The 20,865-nt window shown below is 37.4% G+C and overlaps 5 protein-coding genes, 1 non-coding gene and 1 pseudogene across 6 annotated transcripts; 4 read left to right on the forward strand and 3 right to left on the reverse strand.

The window, feature by feature from the left end:
* The first annotated feature begins 825 nt into the window (after positions 1-825).
* On the forward strand, positions 826-3,103 carry LOC106342093 (U-box domain-containing protein 17-like). The gene has a single exon (XM_013780923.1). It carries the CDS (start codon positions 960-962, stop codon positions 2,949-2,951), a length of 1,992 nt encoding a protein of 663 aa, XP_013636377.1. The 5' UTR covers positions 826-959; the 3' UTR covers positions 2,952-3,103.
* An 85-nt stretch (positions 3,104-3,188) lies between these two features.
* Positions 3,189-8,250, reverse strand: LOC106342092 (RNA polymerase II degradation factor 1-like). The gene is made up of 10 exons (XM_013780922.1): positions 7,899-8,250; positions 7,705-7,748; positions 7,332-7,455; positions 7,130-7,244; positions 5,877-6,397; positions 5,142-5,376; positions 4,774-5,050; positions 4,457-4,615; positions 3,791-4,309; positions 3,189-3,716 (listed from the first exon to the last, which is right to left on the reverse strand). Exons 1-10 carry the CDS (start codon positions 8,095-8,097, stop codon positions 3,432-3,434), a joined length of 2,478 nt encoding a protein of 825 aa, XP_013636376.1. The 5' UTR covers positions 8,098-8,250; the 3' UTR covers positions 3,189-3,431.
* Positions 8,251-10,143: 1,893 nt separating this feature from the next.
* On the forward strand, positions 10,144-12,043 carry LOC106339095 (WD repeat-containing protein 55 homolog). Its single transcript, XM_013777912.1, has 10 exons — positions 10,144-10,300; positions 10,571-10,658; positions 10,748-10,820; positions 10,976-11,082; positions 11,184-11,222; positions 11,328-11,375; positions 11,477-11,547; positions 11,623-11,678; positions 11,754-11,913; positions 11,973-12,043. Exons 1-10 carry the CDS (start codon positions 10,144-10,146, stop codon positions 12,041-12,043), a joined length of 870 nt encoding a protein of 289 aa, XP_013633366.1.
* A 1,912-nt stretch (positions 12,044-13,955) lies between these two features.
* Positions 13,956-15,185, reverse strand: LOC106337437. The gene is made up of 3 exons (XM_013776542.1): positions 14,906-15,185; positions 14,122-14,597; positions 13,956-14,050 (listed from the first exon to the last, which is right to left on the reverse strand). Exons 1-3 carry the CDS (start codon positions 15,000-15,002, stop codon positions 13,961-13,963), a joined length of 663 nt encoding a protein of 220 aa, XP_013631996.1. The 5' UTR covers positions 15,003-15,185; the 3' UTR covers positions 13,956-13,960.
* Positions 15,186-16,055: 870 nt separating this feature from the next.
* On the forward strand, positions 16,056-17,732 carry LOC106339096 (annotated as a pseudogene).
* TRNAL-AAG lies at positions 16,262-16,342 on the forward strand. Its single transcript has one exon. It is a non-coding gene; the product is annotated as a tRNA-Leu (tRNA).
* Positions 17,733-19,661: 1,929 nt separating the features above from the next.
* LOC106340109 lies at positions 19,662-20,389 on the reverse strand. Its single transcript, XM_013778971.1, has one exon. It carries the CDS (start codon positions 20,220-20,222, stop codon positions 19,797-19,799), a length of 426 nt encoding a protein of 141 aa, XP_013634425.1. The 5' UTR covers positions 20,223-20,389; the 3' UTR covers positions 19,662-19,796.
* Between the last annotated feature and the right edge of the window lie 476 nt (positions 20,390-20,865).

The following is a 20,865-nucleotide window of genomic DNA, read 5'->3' on the forward strand; positions in this document are numbered from 1 at the left end:
TTGGTAGTGGTTGACAGCGTTTCGAAACAATCATACAAACCGCTACAAATCGCTCCAAACCGCTCTGAACCTCTTAAAATCAAAAGATGGTTCCAGCTAGCGTTTGCGGTTGCGGGCGGTTTCTGGTGGAAAAATAAATATATAATTATTTTCAAAAATATTTTAAAATTAAAATTTTAAAATGGAAATATTATAAACAAAAATATATACATATTTTATATATTAATTAAAATTCACAAACAGTATCATAATTTGCTTTAAAAAACTTTAAACTAACTATTTATTAGAATTTTAAAACATTTATATACACAAATATATAAAGATATACACATATATAAAATGAAATAAAATATTTTTAAAAAAGTTTTAATATAAATCTTCAAAACAAATTTTATTAAAATTATAACTTTCAACTAATTTATTTTTTTTATAAATAAACATAATATTTTTATTAATCATATTATATTGATAATTATTATATTTTATTACAATAGTATGCTTTTTATATTTTTATAATGCTATAATATGTTAATATGAGTAATTTATTATTAAACCGCTGCAATATCTTATATCAACCAGCCACAAATATCCCGCAAAGGCAACAATTTTCAAACGTTATACCAGTCATACAAAACGCTTAATAACGCTTGAAATCGCAACCACCCGCATCCGCAAACTCCCGCAACCGGAACCGCAACCGCTGCGTTGAAACTAGTCAGGCCCTAAATCATTTTCTTAATGTATATTTTACAATTAAAAAGATGAATCACTATTCAGTAAAAAACTTTTATAAATAGCTAAATCACATTAACATGAATCCCAAACCATCTCTTACCACTTTCTCCAATACAATCACTCTTGTTCATTGATGTTCTTACCCAAACACACATCTTAACGTGGAAAAAAAAAAAGAAAGACTCAGACAAAGCTAACTGTCTTTTGTTTCATTTCGTTGTCACATGGCCACTGATTCAGCAATGTTCGCATCCTCACGTCGGAGACAATCTCCGTCGCTGGAGGCGTTTCTATCACCGGTTGATCTCTCCGACGTCCCTCTCCTTCGAACACTATCTTCCACCTCATCAGAGATCGTCTCCTGCTTCAGCGACGTACGTTTCTCCTTCCAGCGTAGAAACTCTCGGTCCCTGATACGTAAAGTCCAAGTCATCGCCGTCTTGCTCCAACACCTCGCACCGGAGTCAAGCTTGGATCCCACGGCGGTGCTCTGCTTCAAGGAGCTCTATCTCCTCCTCCACCACTCCAAGTTCCTCCTCCGCTACTGCGCTCACTCCAGCAAGCTATGGCTCTTGCTTCAAAGCCCCTCGCTCTCGAGCTTCTTCCACGATCTGAGCAAAGACTATTCCACCCTCTTAGATGTCCTCCTCCCCGCTGAGAGTCTCTGCCTAAAAGACGACGTTAGAGAGCAAGTCCAGCTCTTGCACATGCAGCACTACGTTGACGATAACAACGACGAGACGCTGCGTAACAGACTCTATTCGTTTCTCGACGAGTTCGAGAACGGGAGTGTACCAAACTCAGAAGAGCTAAGCTTCTTCTTCTTCGAGAAACTCGGGATTAAAGATCCAACAAGTTACAGAGAAGAGATCGAGTTTCTTGAAGAACAGATCAAAAGCCACGGGTGTGACTTGGAGCCTACGAGATCGGTGATCAACGGGTTTGTAGATATCACACGGTACGTTATGTTTCTCTTATTCAAGATTGAAGATAGTAACGAGATTAAGAAACAGAGGAAAGGTTTGATCTCTGAGGAGATTGAGAACACGTTTACAACGCTTCCAAAGGATTTCATCTGCTCCATCTCTCTCAACATCATGAACGATCCTGTTGTGATCGTCTCCACCGGACAGACTTACGACCGAAGCTCCATCGCTAGGTGGATTCATCAAGAAGGTCGCTCTACTTGTCCCAAAACAGGACAGAAGCTAGTGGACTTGAGTTTCGTTCCCAATCTAGCTTTGAGACACTTGACAACGCTTTGGTGCCAAGTAAACGGTTTGTCTCATGACTCACCACCACCTAAAGAGTCTCTCCCTAAGGTGTTTCAAACAAGAGCTTCGACGGAAGCAAACAAAGCAGCTATATCGATTCTCGTGCGGAACCTAGCACACGGCTCAGAGTTGGCTGCAGGAGAGATCCGTGTTCTCACTAGAACAGTAACGGAAACGCGTACGTTGATCGTGGAAGCAGGTGCGATCCCGTATCTGCATAGTCTTCTCAAATCTGAAAACGCTGTTGCGCAAGAGAACGCTGTCGCATCAATCTTTAACTTGTCTATCGACGAAGCAAACAGGAGTCTGATCATGGAAGAACACGACTGTCTCGAGCCGATAATGAGCGTTCTCGTATCCGGTCTTACGATGAGAGCTAAGGAGATTGCAACAGCCGCGTTGTACACTCTTTCCAGTGTACATGATTACAAGAAAACGATAGCAAACGCTGATGGCTGCATCGAGTCGCTTGCACTGGTGCTGCGAAACGGAACCGTGAGAGGGAAGAAAGATGCTGTCTACGCTTTACATAGCTTATGGTTGCATCCGGATAACTGCAGCTTGGTGGTAAAAAGGGGAGGAGTGTCTGCTCTGGTTGGAGCTTTAGGGGAAGAGTCTGTGGCGGAGAAAGTTGCGTGCGTGTTGGGTGTGATGGCTACTGAGTCTTTAGGAGCTGAGAGTATAGGGAGAGAGGAAACGGTTGTGACGGGGCTCATGGAACTAATGAGATGTGGAAGACCATTAGGCAAAGAAAAAGCTATTGCGACTCTGTTACAACTCTGCACACTAGGTGGAGCGGTTGTGACGGAGAAGGTTGTGAAAACACCGGCTCTTGCGGTCTTGACGCGTAAGCTTTTGCTCACGGGTACAGACCGAGCTAAGAGGAAAGCGGTTTCACTCTCTAAGGTCTGTAAGGGGTGCGACCAGAAAACACAGAGATAAACGGTCTTGTAGTAGAGAAGGGAGTTATAGAACCGATCTTGTGATCTTTATATCTATGCATAAGTCTTAAATAAGAGAGTTAAGGGAAACAGCAGAATAAGAGTTCCACATGCAGTGACCTTTATATATGTTATTATATGATTATGAGCGTTTACTCAATCAGAACTGAATCCATAAAAAGTTGAAACTGTTAAAACAGAAAAGATATTATACAAGGTGGAGCACAGAAGCAAAGGTACAGTCATGGGAACTTTTGTTTTGTTTTCTTAGATTTTTAGTTGCATTGATCAAGATTAGAGTTTGCTTGTTCCCTAAGTTAACAAAAGATGATAAATACACTCACAGAGACATGGTGGAGATCCGTTTTTTTTTTCCTCTCTCCCTACCCAACAAACTTAAATAACGGATAACCTGTATAACCGGTTATCAGCTTTATAGTACATGCCAAGCATGAGGCCTGAGCGGGACTGAAACCGCCTCCTAGTAAGAGTTTTGCCACAGGTGCTGCTGCGGTGTTTGCTTTGAAGGCTGGCCTTGCGAGCCACCTTCCCTTGGGTTTCGCTGTTGGTGCTCCATTGACATTCCGGTTTGCGACTGATAGTAGTTTGGGTAACCGAGGGAACCATATTGCTGTTGCGCCTGTTGCTGAGCTTGTCTAAGTTGCTGAGCTTGCTGTTGTGCTTGAAGGTTGTAGTACGCATTGCTCTGGACACCCGACATTGTTTGAGAACCAGGTCCATGAAGCCATACAGGCGAGTTTTCATTCTGAGATCAAACGATTAAGGTCAAAACAAAGTCCTTTACATCTTTCCAAGCAAGTGTCAAAATGAGAAACATACCTGCTGCTGTTGTTGTTGTTGTTGCTGCTGAAGTGACAATAGATGGCTGTTCTGTTTGTATTGTAGACTCATAACGTCTTCATAACTAAGTGTCGCACCAGTAGGAGCTGCCTGTTGTTGTTGTTGTTGTTGTTGGTTAAGAGAGAAGTTTCCGGCTCCGACATTGCTTGAATTCCCGAATCCATATGGGGAGGAGATGGGGGCTGACTGAGGCAAACTACTGGGGGAAATGTTGTTTTTGTACTGCGGAAGCAGAGCGGCCGGTGACTGGTGGTATGAGCTATTACCAGAAAATGCTTGCTGGAAAGCAGATGGCATGTATGGGTAGCCTTGAGGCATCAAAGGGTAACTGATCATGTTGGCAAAGTGAGTTAGAGGCACAGTATGCTGAGAATATGGATGCATTGGAAGCTGTTGAGGTCCTTGTGGAAGAGCTGGTCCAGTAGCAATATTGGCACCGGGTATGTTCTGCTGCTGGCTTGGCTGCGTTGTTTGAATACCACCACCATCTCTGAGCGTCTGCGTGTGAGAAAATATAATCAAATCACTGTAAATCGAACAATACCCTAAATAATATCGATGGACTTAGACCACACAGTGATACATGAAAGACGATTTGCAACTTGATTAAAAAAAAGCGTTTCAGTCTACAGGAAAGGGGATCACCTCTGGCATAGAAATGCTTTGGTCATTTAGTGAGTAATCGTTGCTTCTTGATGGCATAGACTGTCCCCCTGGGAAAGTTGAGTACTGAAGCTCAAGCTCCCTCGCACTTTGTGCTGTTTGTCCCAACAGTGTGTTTGGAGCAGCGTTTGAATACCCTTGCTGAAAACAATGATGTCAACAAAGAATTAGAAGGATATCATTAGCATCAAACAAAACTATCTTTTGGATGAGTTGAACAGCAATCCATATTAATATATCTTCAAAATATATACGCTGTGAAAGCTTGTGCACTTGGTCGTAGTTTATATGTATCTTACCATCACATCTGTTAACGAAGCAATCTGATTCTGCATGCTTGTCTGCGAGGCATCAAATGCAGTATTCGTCTGCTGCTTGGCATTTTCATATGCATACTCTTGATCAGATTGAGCAAACGAGTACTGGTTCTGCGGATGAGCAGTTTCGGGGTTTTCTGGCAACAAAACCTCTTGCTGAGATTCTGCAGAATCATCATAATTTTCTGCAGTAGACGCATGGACCATATTTCCATGGGACGTGCTTCCTAGTTGTTCATCTCCATAGAACTCGTTATTTCTGTGGAGAAGAGACGATCAACAAATGGTGAGTACATATGAAAAGAGCCCAGAAACTACTTAGAAAAGGAAAATCAGTAGTAAGGGGATACCTAGCATCAGCACGTTCAATCTGTGGGGCTACGTCAGATGCTTCTTCTAAGTTGTTGTTCAAAGGTCTCGATCCAAAGCTTCCAAAGCTTAACTGTGAGCACTCTTCTGAATAGATTAGCAGATGGTCTGGAATTAAGACAGCAGGTCTATTCTCCTCATGAGAGGAGTATTTATCATGGTTCTCTATGCTTAATTCTTGAAGGTTGGCAGCAACAGACGAGACATTATCTTCATCTGCAAAAGAATATTGACACGCGGTGTTAGACAACATCAAGAGCAAAAAAAAAGATTCAAGTCTAACATGCTGCAGATTTCCCGAAAATGTTTGTTTCTATATTTCTAGAACTTCAGAAAATGAGCATCATTCTCCCACCAAAAGTAAGAGAATGAACACAGAAGCGAAAAAATAAAGTTAAGCATAAACCAATACAGGAGATGCTTCATTAGTCTACCTGACTTTCAAATTAGAAACCAAAAGACTTTACACAAGCTTTTTTAAATTCCTCCAGCAGCTAATATGATCAAGTTGCAGAGACACAGTGATTCATGTCACAGTATCAGTGAGGTGTGTGAAATTTCATCAAAAGAAAATTCAATCAAGCATCTGCCAAATTATGTGCCATTATGATCTAAATAGTGTGGAACAACTCCACCAGCGACAGTGTTGTCAATAAAGCATACATCAATTATTTTCTAAACATGTTGGAAACGCTTATACAAAGTAAAATTCGTACCTTTCTGGTGCTCAACAGGATGGCTCTGCGTTTGGGGTTCGTATGGAGTATCATCAAACTCAGATGTCACTTCAGATTCATCATCTTCTGGAACAACGACAGTGTCAGCCTGTACATGATCTCTTCCAAGATTTCCAAAGGGACCATTTTCTGCTAAATGTGCATCTTCCAAGTGGCCCTTAAGTTGTTGATCCCCTCCGCTGGATTGGAAATCAGCTGGACCATTACATATCACTGGCTCAGTCGGTGCCGCCGACACAGAAGAGGTGCTGGTAGCCATTGGCTTCTCAATTGAGGGCCATTGATCTTTTACAGTTTCATGCTCCTGATTTACCGCAGTAACAATTTTCTGAGAGTTGGTTGTCTTGGTATGAGGTCTACCCATCTTCACAATGTCAGCCATAGACCTCTGACCTGCAGCTCCAAACCATGCAGGTTGCTGTACCGAAACAGGCTGTGATGATGATATTCCACCACCCGAGCTAACAGTTGACGTTTTACTGTCCACGGCAACAGAATCACTGCATAATATATACAACATACATGAGAAACCTGCGACTCAAATGTAGAGATGAAAAAAAACTATAATTCCTGACACCTCTCAAGTTTCAACAGATGTAAAAACATTGTACCATGACGACAACTACATAGAAACTATATATCCAAGTACATAACACGTTTTCTATGTTATAAATTTCATTGTTTCTAGTAAATCAGACAAGAATTGTACATGGAAGATTGCATAGCATCAGCATACAACTTTCAACATCAAGAAAGAAAACTATTCCATCCTGATGGAACAATAACATATTCTGTTCTTCTAGCACACAGCCATAGGCCACCTAAATACTTCAAGCCATTTACATCTGAAACCAATTAAAGCTCTGTTCATAAGTGTAGACACTTTTGTATGAAAAACTTAACAATTAAAGGACTGGTCATCAAACCACTCTAAAACATAACCAACATATGGACTGTCAGAAAGCCTACTAACTAAATCCTACCAATTGAATCATTGCAATATGGGTTGATATCCATTATCAGTTGTTCATCTTAGAAACTAATAACAGAATGAAAACCAGTTTATAGACTTTGCTCTCTTCGTTTAAACCAGTCTATTATCCTATGTTCTCTATTTGCACATCTTGTGTCGCGGTTTCTTCCAGTTAGAGAAGGTCTTGTTTTTTCATTACGCTAATTGCAACACGGAGCTATTCATACAAGAAAGATGAAGTGAGCACTGAAGGGAAAACCTGTGTGGTATCTGCTGGTGGCTCGATACTCCAGACGTAGAAGAAAAAGAACCTCCATACGCCTGCTTCTCACTCTCTCTCTTGTTCGTTGTTTTTCCCTGGAAACTTCCCGACTCTGAACCAAAAAAAAATATTCATGTGAATACGGATTCAAAGAAGTTATCCAACCTAGTATCCTAAAGCCAAAAAGAAGTGTATATACCAGTAGAGTTGAAGGAGGAAGCTCCAGTTCGTCGAGGTCCAGCATAACGATCAGAACCACCTCTAGTCCCACGGTTGTAATTGTTACTATAGCCTCGTGGTCGTGAATCCTGTATATCCCTAACCTGAACAGTAAATAATTAAATTAGAACAACATGAATTAAAGACAAACCGAAACCAAAACAACATCTAGGATCAAGTATCATATGAGAAAAGTTAAAAATACAGAAAGGCACTGTAATTAATCATAGGAAACACATAAAGTGAGAGACTTAAGTAAACAATCTGAACATAGTTTGTGTTAAGGAGATGACATCAATCCAAAGTGTAGAAAAAAAAGGACTTCAAAAGCAGACAAGAACATAAGATCTTACCTCTTTCTTCTTATCCTTTTTGCTCTTGACCTCGTGAAAAGGATCTGAACAATTCAAGAAACAAGAATCAGTATCATGAAAAAGATTATTAGCTACCTCTAATGGCATCCTCTAAGCTCAAGGAGAAGGGCAAAAATGCTGAAAGGTCGATACTTTCGAATGTCTAATCTATGTTAGGAAAAAAAAGGAGAGACCTTGGGAGAGGAGGCGATTGACGGCTTCGTTAGGATCCATGTTACAGTCTTTGAGGACGGCGTAGATCTCCGCCTCGGGGCAGTTCACAATCTCTTTCAAGCTCTGTACCATCTTCCTCGACCCAGACGGGATGTCTGAAACCCCGTTATAGCTTTTCTTTCCTCCGCCACCACCACCGATGATCTTTACGCCGCTCATCTTCTCCGTCGTTAGCTCTCTCTTTCTCTCTCTCGTTGAATCAGATCTGAACAAAACAGACTCGCGAAGTAACGAAGAAGAAGAGGAAGCAGCAAAGGAGGAGTTTTTATATCTGTCCAAAAAGAAACCCTCTCTCTTCTCTCTCTCTCTCTCCTCTATGATTCTTTTTTACTCTTTTTTTTTTTGGGTTACTAGACCATCATTAATTAGAGTTATCCACTCGAATAATCAAAATCCAAATGTTTATCCACTATAGTCTTGAAATCACATATAGTTTTTTTTCCTTTATTTAGCATATTTTTTTTCTTATGTGTCACAACAGAAATAGCTGATTATATTTTGAGATTTTTTACTAAAAAATGTTTGTTTAATTTTGTTTTCTATTAAAAATCTTAATATTATATTCCATATATATAAAAATGCAAATCTATAACTCTAAGATTACTCTAATATATTCATATATAATTAGCATTTCGTTTTGTTCTTAATTTAGCATAAAGTTTTTTTTCCTGTGTAACTAATTAATTACAAAAGTGTATTGTAATTTGGAGGATTTTTTAATTTAAGTTTGAATTTTAAGTATTAAAAATCTTCATATTTAATTCCATAAATATGAACAAATATATAAATCTAAGTTTGCTCTAGTCTCTATTCATATAAAGTTTTCAGTAACAAAGCAATTGCAGTTTCTTTGGGGGATGAATATTACATATACTCAATATTTATTACCATATCCAATATTTCAAATAGTTTAATGTTACCTTTTCATTAATATTTATCTAGAAGGCACATTACTATATACGCTGTTAAACAAACCTCACTGCTAAAGTAAGAAGATGGGCCTTATCAGCAACTAAGAACACAAATTCGACAAAGGCCCATGTTAAAATGTAACGTCGCTGTGTTTGTCTTTGTGAAACCCTAGACTTGAGTAGTTTTGTGTGACCTGGCTATATATATATAACGGCGAGAATTGTCTTCAAAACCAATCAACACTCGTCGTCAGTTATGTCTTCTCTAGTTATGTCTCAATGGTCTTCTCGTGTCTTGTTATTCTGTTGCTATGTTATTTTTTTAATGTTCTTGATGGTGGTTGGTGGAAAGTGATGATATGTAATTGTCGCCCCAGTCTTATTTGCATTCATTACGATGGATGCAACATGGTGATTGACTTTTCAGTATCTGATTTCATCGATAGTTTTCTTGATCCAATAGTTTCAAAGTACCAAGATTTGGTTTTTGTATGTTAGAAGAAGAGGAATGAGGATAATTATCCAACGTCTATTAGTTCTGAACAATAGTGTTGAACCAATGACATGCACTACCATCTGACCTCTTCTTTACCAATGTTTGTTTTGTGTTGTATTGATGAATGCCTTTGGTATCTGATGTCCAAAGTTTATAAAAAGTAGTTGGACATTTCGTAATTCAAGGCGTAGATTAAATAATAAAACAGGTTTTGCGACACTGATTGCTTTCTCCTAATAAGCTTTCTGTTACTGTACCCCTGTTTATATCTTCCCACTTATGTATGTATCTGTTTGTTGTTTTGTTTTTCCTAAGTTTTAATTTTGGTGTGCCTTCTTGATGTCATAAGAACCCTGACAAAAGCGGAAGTCCCAAGAACAAGATACTCTATTACAATAGTCACAAAAGGAAAATCTCTTTAGAGAAGATATGTCCCTGGACGGCAATAAGTAGATGTTTTCATGTAAACACGGCTAAACTCTTTTAGTTAAAGTCTTGAAAGACGAAGGAAACAATGGTTCTGCTTTCTCTTTCTGCAGAGTTATGAAGAAAGGAGTCTCGAGTTTGAGATTGATGTACTAAATTGATCATGGAAGCTGAAAAACCCTTTGAAGATTGTCTTGGCCTCTTAAAGCAGTTTGGTGTTTTCGTCTACAGAGGAGAAGCCCTAGTAAAGTTAGTTTTACCGCACATGTATCTTGATGACTGAATTGTATTACTCATTGTTCTTTATTAAAAAGAAAAGAAAATTTATCATCTATTTCTTCATTCTCTAATCACGTTTTAGAGTTGTACAGAATGATAATCATCTCTTTATTTAATCATTATTCACAGAAGCTTCTTCAGCTTTTCGATTATACTTTCATGCTTGCTTGTGCTACAAGTTCTTTGGCAACTTTAGATCAAGGACTGATAACAAAGTCTGTTGACATTACTTTTGCACTTGCCAGTTCAGGTGTGTAAACTTTTGTTCTCCTGTACTTGTCTTCTTAAAAGCATGTACTCGTTCCTCCTGACTTTAACATGTTGTCATATCTACTTGCTAGATTCATTCATAAAACATGTGCCCTCATCTGTTGAACAAGTCATTAGCTGGTCTCGATAAGAACACTACTGATCAACTGTTCTCAATCATCGGAGATTCACCAATATCTTGTTCTACTTACATCGTAATCTTAGCCTTGTATTTCTTCTCCCACTTGCACTGCTTTTTTATGGGATTTAGGAATCGTGACAGCTTCAGCTGATTGCTCTATTCTAGCTACCGATGTGGAGACTGGTGCTAGCGTTGCACATCTTGAGCATGCTCACGAGTAAATTATATTCCCCCCTTCTTTAAATTTAATAACACCTTCTGGTAATTTTTTAGTGACTGAGAGAAGATTTCGCATTGGTCTTGTAGGGATGCTGTTAATACTTTGATAACCGTTACTGAGACAACAATCGCTTCAGGGGATGATCAAGGCTGTGTTAAGGTCTGTGCAGTTATATTCTCTTTCGTCTTTGATCATTATTGAGAAATTTAAAGCAACTATAATACAGTTTACAAATTGGTATCAGTGAAATTATTTATATTCTCTAGTGAAATTATGTACTTTGTTTTATGATGATGTATGTTTGATCTGCTCAGATTTGGGATACGAGACAGCGCTCTTGCTCTCACGAGTTTAATGTCCACGAGGATTACATTTCTTGCATGACCTTTGCATCTGATTCAATGAAGCTAGTGGCTACAAGGTTTGGATCTTTTTTTGTAGTCATCTTGATTCAGTGAATCTAGTTCCTTTTTGATCTTTCACTTATGTATTCTATTGTTGGTTTCTTTTGATTGTGTTTAGTGGAGATGGGACACTATCTGTATGTAATCTCAGAACGAGGTTTTTTTTTTTTGTTAAGCATGTGTTTTTTTTTTGTTAAGCATGTGGTTACTATAACATTCGTGGACTATTGACTAATGGAAGTCTTGCGGATTAATGATGTAGCTCGATGAGGATAGAGTTATCACCTGGATGTGATAATGGAATAATCAGGTAATAGAAAGAAGAACTCTTCTTCCATAGAGAAAGGCTCTTTGTTGTTTATGTTCACTTCATTCATTCAATCAAAGTTTATTTGCATTTTTTTTCTACAGCCTCGTTGGAATACTACCCAACAGAATCATACAGCCAATTGGGTCTCACGAGTTCCCTATTGAAGATCTCGGTATATTTGCTGATCTTTGTTAGCTTTTGTCTGGAATGAGTTTTTAACTTTTTTTGTGTTGAATCTCTCTTGTAACTCTCTCGCATGATAACAAGTTTCTTGGTAGCACAGCTCATGACAGTATGCTCAAGGTATCTCTGTCAGTAGTAAATAGTTACACAAATGGATCCCTGATTTACTTTTTTTGTGTGTTACTCGTGATGAAGTTGTGGGACTTAGAAGAAATTATAGAAGGTTCTAATGGAAACGCATCGGGAGGAGAAAGTGACAGCGACAACGAGGAGATGGACCTTGACAATGATCCCAAGCCTTCCAGAGCTACTTTCTGGAACATTTTGAAACATTTTTTTCTTGAGATAAGTAAAGGTACCAACCAACATTTGAAACATCTCATCTCTGAGTTATTAATTGTTTGCTTTGTACAGGTACCAAGAGGAAAACAAAAAGTAAACCAACTCCTGTGGACACTAAAACTAGTTTCTTCGCAGACATGTAGATTCGTCTGGGAAAATGTATCAGTTTCATACTCATCTTATTTTTTATTCCGACAGTTTTGTTAAGCTACATTTATATATTTATCAAAGTTTTACCACTACGATTTTTTGTTCATCATTCAACAATAGTCTTCCACTTCTCTTGGTCCGCTGAGAATCCTCTGGTGCAGACCTTTCCATAAACACGTTCCTCTGAATCTAACCACTCAGGTGCACTGTCAAGCCTTTATAGCCAACTTGCTGCTCCTCGCTTGGATGAATCTTATGCATACATTCCTCAAGTGGAACATTCCTATACCGTATATTTAACATATGAGCATCCTTTTGGTTTGGATTGTTCTTGTTCGATCTGGATAAAATTATACGAGAATTAAACCATTTTTGATGCTTTCTCTGCATCACTCATCATCATCATCTTGACTTGTTCAAAACAAACAGATTATCGGAATGTTTTTCATGATTATGTATCTCTGATATTCAAATTACTTCAAATCAGCATCGATTACATAGAACAGAAGCATCGATTTCTTTTTACCATCCAAACCGCTAAATATATTGTTTTTTAGGTTTGCCAAATCATTTTCAGCATAATTTAGATCATTGTAACTTACAAATTTGTGGATTTTCAACGAATCCCAATTTTGTTACCTTTTACATAAGTAAGTGATAATGCTCGTGTTCACACAAAAATTTCTAATGCATAATTAAAATTGGATAAAGAAACTTGAGATTCTTATGCTTAAGAAAATTACTCTTCGATAATTATGCTTATGATCAAGATTCAGGTTCCATGTACAATTGATTGTTAAATAGTGTGAAATTTTAAAAAATTAAGGAACACAATGCAATTGTTTACCTTAAATTCAATGTAAATTACATCTCAAGAGAAGATCCAATAAGAAGACTTATATAAGAGAACATGTCAACCTGAAATAGAAAATACTCTATTTTTACTTTCTCTAAGATCCTCATTATGTAGAAATATGATTAGCCTTCATTCAAAGATTTTACCCCTCGTACCTCTCCGATTGCAACCCATTGGCAATGTGCAATATGTCTCGACCGCTAAGTTCGTGCATCATGAAATTTTGAACGAGATTATGGTCCATCTTACTTGTGCTCTTACCGAAAGAAGGAGAGAATCAATTTTAGCATATGTGAGATTTTGTTGTTGATTTTTGCTTATCAGAGATGAACATTTAGATTTGTTTTCATTTGGTTTATATAATTAAGTTCTATAGAATTTTTTCTAAATTATATATGTATCTCTTATTTCAATAAAAAAAAAGTTTTAGCAAGTAAAAAAAAACTTATTATTATTACATAAATGACAATATATTTTTGTTCACATCTCATCATGAATCCAAAACTCACGGACATGAATAGAAGATATTTTTTGTTCTTGTTCGTATATTTTTCAAAACACTCACATTATTATCAAGAAAAGACATTCATGGTTGAATGTACATAAAATAATCTACGGACCATGTAGCTTTAGATGTCCACTGTTTTGCTGAATGATTTCCTCCTCATGTTCTTCATCATCACAACAAACATATCTATGAGTCAAAATTATTAGGAATAAATTTACACAATGCATGGACTACACTGTATGAATCACAATGGCAAGAAAATCAAGATTTGTTGCCTGGATAAGACTGGGACAAATACTAAATGAATCTAATCCTTGGAACTGTAGGTAATGCAAGCAAGGTTTCAGAAGCTGATAGAGAACAACAGACTGAAACTGTGAAGCAGCACTATAGTATACCTTTTAATTAAGAGCCATGCACTAATTAAATCCTCTTACTTAGCATACTTGGATGTTAGGATGATAGGAAACTTTTAAGTGATGGACATTTTTTTTAATAAAAGAACAACTGAAGCTTCCAAGATTCTTAAACTCAAGCTTACCTGTATTATCTTTCGGAACCTGCCATCACATCAAACAAACCGCAGCAACTCAACCACGAGGTTCGAGTAACTGGTGGACCAGAAGGGAGAAGACTCTGCATATATGTCCAGAAGATTAAATGAGCTCAAATACAGAATTAAAGAAAGAAAGAAAACGAGATGGTACCTTGTCTTCAGAAGATTCTGGCACTTGAGATTCTTTACTTGTTTCTGCCGCAGATCCTGGAATGTTACCCTCCTTTGCTTCTTCTAGTTGAACAGAACCCAAATCTGTCGAGATTTCAGCTGGCCCATTGTTGTTAGTAATCACAACCTTTGTGACAGAATCATCAGCTGGTGCAATCTCCAAAGTATCAGCCTCTTTACTAGCTGCTTTAACATTTTCAGAAAAGTTATTGGGTCGTTTGTCCACACAGTTCTTCTCCTCGTGAGATGTTCCTCTTCCAAGTGCAGTAACGTCTTCACCTTTCGCTTCTTGTCCCTGAGGGACGTCTGTTTTCTCTTTAACAGTGTCCTTCTTCAGACCAGATAAGGGAGAAGGTGATGAATCTCTTGTCCATAATTCTCCATTTCCTTGAGAACCAGGGGAGCTCAAGTTGCCATCACTTTCTCCTTCATCTTGGCTTCCATGTTCATCATACCCTGAGATGTTCAGTAAACATAAAGATCCAAGAAAGTACTAAAAGCTACGTATACCCCACAAGATCCCTAAAAGAGATTTCTTATATAGATTAGGACCAAAGTACCATTTACTTCAACAACTTTATAATACCAAAAGTTAGTCAAATAAAAAAAAAAGACAAAACAAGAAACTCACCTAACAGAAAAACCCCATTAGAGAGAGATAACACATCAAATCTCTAAACGAAACTAATAAAAAGATCTCATATCTTCTTTGTTTTTTGAAGGTTAGATCTCATATATTGAGAAGAAGAAGCAGATAGTAGTACCATGACCATTGAAGCCTTTGTTGCTTGGACTGGCTCCAGAAGCTTCCTGCTCCTTCTTTTTCTTCAAGGCCTTTCTCTTCTTAGCACCAGAAGGCATGATCAATGGATTGTAAACGAGCAACAGACGGAAAGAAATCGAAGAAGGGGTTAAGTGTTGGTTCGTTCACTCCAAAGGCTCTCGAGCTTTCCTTCCCCGCAGTGGGGTTCTGCTTTGTTTGGATCTTTGTGGTGTGTGGACTTGAGTTGTGTTGCTCAGGCTTTTTGTCTGTATGTGTGGGGAAATACAAGTGTCGCAGTAACAGTCAAGTCAAGAGATAAGGCGTCGTATGTCTTTTTATGGGATTATTAAACGTGTCGATACAGCTCCATATCTACTACAATTTCGTCATGAATTAATAATGGTTCGGTTTGGTTCTTCAGACTTCGGTTTGGTTTAAGTTGATGGTTTTTATGGGATAATCATAACTGGTCTGTTTCGGTAAAGATAATCATGCCAAAGCCCATAACTTTCTCTACTTTTTTTTTATCAACAATTTTCTCTACCTTTTTCTTTGTAAATACAATTTTCTCTACATATAAATCTATAATAACTTCTTCATGAGCAAGAAACAAACTTTTAACGATGAACAAAAAAAACGAAGCAAGCTTCTTCATGAGCAAGAAACAAACTTTTAACGACGAACAAAAAAACGAAACAAGCTTCTTCATGAGCAAGAAACAATCCGCTATTCTTTTCAATTTTATCCAAAAAAAATCTGAATTTTTATAGTTCTACAAGTCAAATTAAATATTAATATTTAATAATTTTACAAATAATAAAATTTAATTTTTTTTTATCTAATATGTGTATAATTTCACGTAATTTTAGACATGTCTCAAAATTTACATGGTGAAATGGTGATGGGTTACTAATTTTGAAAGGGGTTTTGATGAGCTTAACACAACTGCCTTCATGTTGGTGTACTTGGCCCTCTTCTCAGTTCTCAATTGTAAAGATATGTTTGACCTGAGAGAGAGTAACAATGGGGATAAGCTCGAGTACACTGACAGAGCACCTTAGGAGTAGCTCCATTAGACTCAGTTTCCAATCAATAAGCTTCGTCTTTCTACGTACATACTACTATTTAATCACCATTTTCGACAATTCAAAATGGGTCAGGCCTTTAAGAAACTTCACTTCACAAGACAGGACGATGATAGTCTTGGCCTCTTGGGTACAAACAAGATAACTTATGCTTATGACAAATCTTTTTTTATGGATTTGTGACAATGCAAGCTTGGGCTAAGCTTAGCTAATGTATACTTGTTCGAGAACTCAGTTATATAATATATGGTCGTAATTTTTCAACCAACAAAGTTGATATGGCCGAGTTGGTCTAAGGCGCCAGATTAAGGTTCTGGTCCGAAAGGGCGTGGGTTCAAATCCCACTGTCAACAGTAGATTTTTTATAATTCTCATATTTAATTTGGTAAGGCTTGTAGAGTAATCGCATACATTACGTGTAATTCATTCAATTTATTTTTTAAACCGTGCATGTTGTCATCCGGTGATCAATGAGTTTGTGCACATGAACTCTGTTTATTCCCAAAAAAAAACCTTTAAGATCATATTATGGCTTATTCATAAAAGCTCAAGATTTTCTCTTAAACTCTGCTAATCGTTAAATTTGTTGAATTCGTTTCTTTTATTTAGTTTCTATGTGATCCAGTGGCAGTTTCCAAGCAAAGAACCTTTAAAATGGTAATAACCTTAAAATCCAAAATCCAATAGCAAAAAATAAAAGAAACCGGCCTTGATTAATTATAAGCTTCAAAATCAATCTCACTTCTTCCTGAAAGAGCATCCTTCCGTTAACCTAGCCTTTCCTCGTAGGCTGGCACAGAACTGTCTGGCAGATTAGGTGAGTTCTCACCATTAAGGGTGCTATAAGAGATCCAAACTCTATTTTGCACATTAATCACAATTCACAGACCTATATGGTCTAGTACCAGTCGACTAGGACTGAGTTTACTAGTTTAGCCTAATAAAATGAAGGGAACACAGATTTGACATATCTATTCTCTGCAGGCTGGTAATGTTTTACATAATGACAATTGTCAACCTCAACTATGAATTGGTGAGTTGACTTTTGTGGAGACTTGGCTTCTTGAACTTAAGCATATAAGGCAGAAAAGATAAAATGGCCATAAAAAAATCTAACAGTTAAGTATGGAGAATACAAAGTCCCCTTCTCAAATTCAGAATCATGGTATACCACAGACTAAAAGAGACTCACTAACACAACAAAACACCTGCTTTATACAAAGGCCAACAAACAGAGACAAATACATTATAGACTAGACCTTGTCTCTCTTTTTTCTTTTATCACACGTTAAGTTCTATCTGTCTTTGCTAGAGAGAGAACAAACAAACGAAGGAATAAGAGGGGCTGCATCCTTAGTGACATTAAACCACAAGATTCTCCGGCCATGTAGGAAACTCTTGATCAGAATCACCAAGAGCTGTCCTCGGCGCCATAAACGGCATTTGAAACTCTGCTAATTCAGGGAACAAGGTCACCAAAGCGGTGGCGTTGTTCTTTCTCACTTTCATGATAAGAAGCAGAAGAAGGAGAAAATGAAGCGGCTTAACGAACTAAGGAGCTTCTCGCACGCTGTCAGTGATCAGAAGAAGAAGAAGACACCAAACCAAGAATCAAGCAAGAAGAAAGTTTTCCCGTCAAGACTCACAATGTCATGGCTAGGCCAAGGGAAGGATAACAACAAGAAGGAAGTCCCGCAAGATCAGGATCCACGTAGAGACAGCACAAGCGCATTCATTCCTTGATTATTTTTTTAAAAAAATTGATCAATTTTAAATCGATTATATGTGGGATATTTCTTGGCTTTCTGAGTGTACAGTTATTGACATTGAGATCATAGACTAACTATATTTATATATTACGTGATCCTCTATAGCTTAAGATCAATCGTGTGTTTGCCTTATGGTCATGATTAAAAAAAGTTGTACAAGATCGATGCATGTAAAGATTATTTAACGGATTTAATAATTAGAATTCAAGAAACGATTTTGAAGATAACAAGAATCCTAAATCATATAAAAAACAGAAGGGAAGATATCCTATAACTACAAGAACGGACCATTTGCTTCATTCCCCACCTACACTTAGGCAAATCAACTCACATAACCCGGTGAGAAGTTTGATACATGATGAACTATTTTCCTCGGACCAGTTCTTGGCAGCACCTCCATTGTTGTATGAGAACCTAAAAGCAGACACAAATAAAATGGAGAAATTAAAATTAAAATGAATTGAAAAAGACAGAGTTTCCTTCTAGAGACTAGAGCCTCAAGGAACAGACAAGATTATTATTCAACTTTTTTCAGTTTACTCTGTAAAATAAGACTAAACTCTACGGTCCAAGAGAATTGCTTGACAAGGCTCCTAAGAGAAACAACACATTACACTTGAAGCTAAGCGTTTAACATAGTGCCTAGCATTACAGGTATGGTTCTCTAGAGACAGAGAGGATAAGCGAAGAACTGTATTCGACTAAACCCTAACTTAAAAAAGAAAAACATGTACAGAAACAACGTCTAACAAAGCAGGAACTGTTATCACAATCAACAATCAAAATGTCAAGCAATATATATAAAAAACTCCAGAGATTTAAATGTATAACACTGAAACTACCCATATTACGGCTAGAAGAAAAATCTTACTCTTTGGAGAGGACAAAGCTGGTACGAAGTGGTAGCAACTCAAAAGAAATGAAGCCATGGCAGAGAGTATTAACGGTAAAATTTAACTCTAAGAGAGAGAGAGAGAGAACTAAGAGTGTATTTAAGTAAAGTAATGATCTTTGGTGTGTCGCGTGCGTACAGTTCTGCACATAGCACGCTGCACGTTTATCGATGAATGTAAGAGAAAGAAACTTTTGTTTTTGATTTCGACGTTTCTTGTTTCAAGATCCCTCCCTCTCATTCGCGTTCTTATTGAGAAATAGTTTCTTTTTTTCCCTGCTTCAATTTGCTAACCGGGTTTGGGTCCGCATTAGTGGGCCGACCGACAATGAAGCTAGATTAGCTCTTAACGGGCCAATCAATACACACGAGGTTTTTAATCGAGTTAATAATAATATACATTGTGCATTTCTAGAACTCCTTGATATCATCGGCACTTTCTGTCTCTCTCATAATCAATGAAAACACAACAGCTGTTTCTATTCAGTTTTTGTCCACAAACTAATGCATGTTCATCACATTTCGATAGTAATAATTAAGTACAATTGACACACTTGTCAAGCATTCGATTTTCAGAAAAATTAACACATACTCCCTCGGTTTTTTTTATTATAAGTCGTTTTAGAGAAATTTTTATTATAAGTCGTTCTAAATTATTTGACGTTTTCGGTTTTTTATGTAAAATTTATTAACACTTAATGTTATATGACCAATGATAATATATTTTCTATTTTATTATTGGTTGATTTGTGGTTAGATAAATAATTAATGATATTTTTATTTAGAAAACATAGAAAATTAATGATTTTTTAATCTATGTGCACAGTTCTAAAATGATTTATATTAAAAAACTGAGGGAGTAACAATTAACCACAATTGTTATTTTTTCTTCTCATAATTAACCGATTTTTTATGTGGTTTTTTTAACTGAAATTTGGTGAAATTTTCTTCTCCGTTTCTCTTAAAATTTGAGGAAATATAAAAGAATTTGAAAAAACGAATTGAGGGACCAATATTTTTTATTTATCTTTTTGATATATATTTGAAGCAATCTCCCCAACACTGATAAATTTTCCATAAATTGCAAAAAAAAAAAGGCGAGATGATCAAATGGCAAAACCAGGGTGGGGTAGTAGGCAACAGGGTTCACGCCTCCAAAAAACCGGTTAACCTGAGAACCGAGTTACGAACCCTGCTCAGGTCTCTCCCCTTAAGAGTCCTTCCACTACCTGAACAAACTGAAAACGCCATTTGTCCTCCTCCTTCTGCTTGAATCCTCCGTCCGACTATAACATGCGGCGGAACGATCTCTCCTCTTCCGTTGGAATATTCCTCCTCCTCAGAGTGTTCACCTTCCTCTTTCTCAACGTGCCTACGAAACATGTTCTCCGGTATATTCACTGGCAGCGAGCTCGATAACGCCGTTACCTTCTCCTTTCTCTTGACGATCCGCCGCGACTTGTTCCTCTCCTTCAGACCGAACAGACCATTCTCATCATCGTTGTCTCTCTGGAAAACTGAGCTTAAATCTTCAGAGAATACAACCTCAGCTTCATCGAATTCCTCAGCCATTTATAGAGCTTGAGAGAGGATTCTCTTGGTTATGAGACGATTACAGATTGAAGAATCTTGAAATAAGATCGATTTAAGCTATGTAGAATATATATATAGGAGGGAGTCTATATAGAAGAAGAAGGAAACGTGGAGAGTCTTGAGAAGTTGTTTTGTGTTGTAGTATGTGTGTGTTTAACTGTTTACGAAGTAAAATGATGTCATGATAATAATGGCATAGAGTGCGGACCCCGCTTTACTTCTATTACATTTTGGACCACTTTCATATATATGAATTAAAATGATTTTATGATATATACAAATTAAATTATTTTTTATGATATACAGTTAATTTGGACCACTTTGTCCACACACACAAAAAATTGGACCACTTTGATTTATACAGATTAAAATGATCTTTTATGATATGCTTTACATATACAAATTGATATGTACAGTTAAAATGACTTTTTGGACCATTTTGATACATACAAATTAAAACGCTTTTATTAGGCCTGGGACGGATCGGGTATCCGGGCAATTTTAAGATATCCGGATCCGGATCCTTATCCGGCGGATCCATAATTTTACTATCTTTATCCGGATCCGGGGTTCGCGGATATCCGGGTGTCGGATATCCTTCTAAAAATTATAATATCCGGCG

This window comes from Brassica oleracea, chromosome C4, assembly GCF_000695525.1.
Source record: "Brassica oleracea var. oleracea cultivar TO1000 chromosome C4, BOL, whole genome shotgun sequence".
Lineage (NCBI taxonomy): Eukaryota > Viridiplantae > Streptophyta > Magnoliopsida > Brassicales > Brassicaceae > Brassica > Brassica oleracea.

What these genes read in the sequence shown, in the direction of transcription:
- LOC106342093 (XM_013780923.1), top strand. Translation starts at nt 960, where the DNA reads ATGGCCACTGATTCAGCAATGTTCGCATCCTCACGTCGGAGACAATCT.
- LOC106342092 (XM_013780922.1), bottom strand. Translation starts at nt 8,097, where the DNA reads ATGAGCGGCGTAAAGATCATCGGTGGTGGTGGCGGAGGAAAGAAAAGC. An exon ending in ATTGAACGTGCTGATGCTAG is followed by an intron (nt 5,051 to 5,141) that starts GTATCCCCTTAC and finishes TCTTCTCCACAG; the next exon opens with AAATAACGAGTTCTATGGAG. An exon ending in AAAGCATTTCTATGCCAGAG is followed by an intron (nt 4,310 to 4,456) that starts GTGATCCCCTTT and finishes TCTCACACGCAG; the next exon opens with ACGCTCAGAGATGGTGGTGG.
- LOC106339095 (XM_013777912.1), top strand. Translation starts at nt 10,144, where the DNA reads ATGATAATCATCTCTTTATTTAATCATTATTCACAGAAGCTTCTTCAG. An exon ending in GTATGTAATCTCAGAACGAG is followed by an intron (nt 11,223 to 11,327) that starts GTTTTTTTTTTT and finishes TTAATGATGTAG; the next exon opens with CTCGATGAGGATAGAGTTAT. An exon ending in TGTGATAATGGAATAATCAG is followed by an intron (nt 11,376 to 11,476) that starts GTAATAGAAAGA and finishes TTTTTTCTACAG; the next exon opens with CCTCGTTGGAATACTACCCA.
- LOC106337437 (XM_013776542.1), bottom strand. Translation starts at nt 15,002, where the DNA reads ATGCCTTCTGGTGCTAAGAAGAGAAAGGCCTTGAAGAAAAAGAAGGAG. An exon ending in CAAAGGCTTCAATGGTCATG is followed by an intron (nt 14,598 to 14,905) that starts GTACTACTATCT and finishes TGAACATCTCAG; the next exon opens with GGTATGATGAACATGGAAGC. An exon ending in CAGAATCTTCTGAAGACAAG is followed by an intron (nt 14,051 to 14,121) that starts GTACCATCTCGT and finishes ACATATATGCAG; the next exon opens with AGTCTTCTCCCTTCTGGTCC.
- LOC106340109 (XM_013778971.1), bottom strand. Translation starts at nt 20,222, where the DNA reads ATGGCTGAGGAATTCGATGAAGCTGAGGTTGTATTCTCTGAAGATTTA.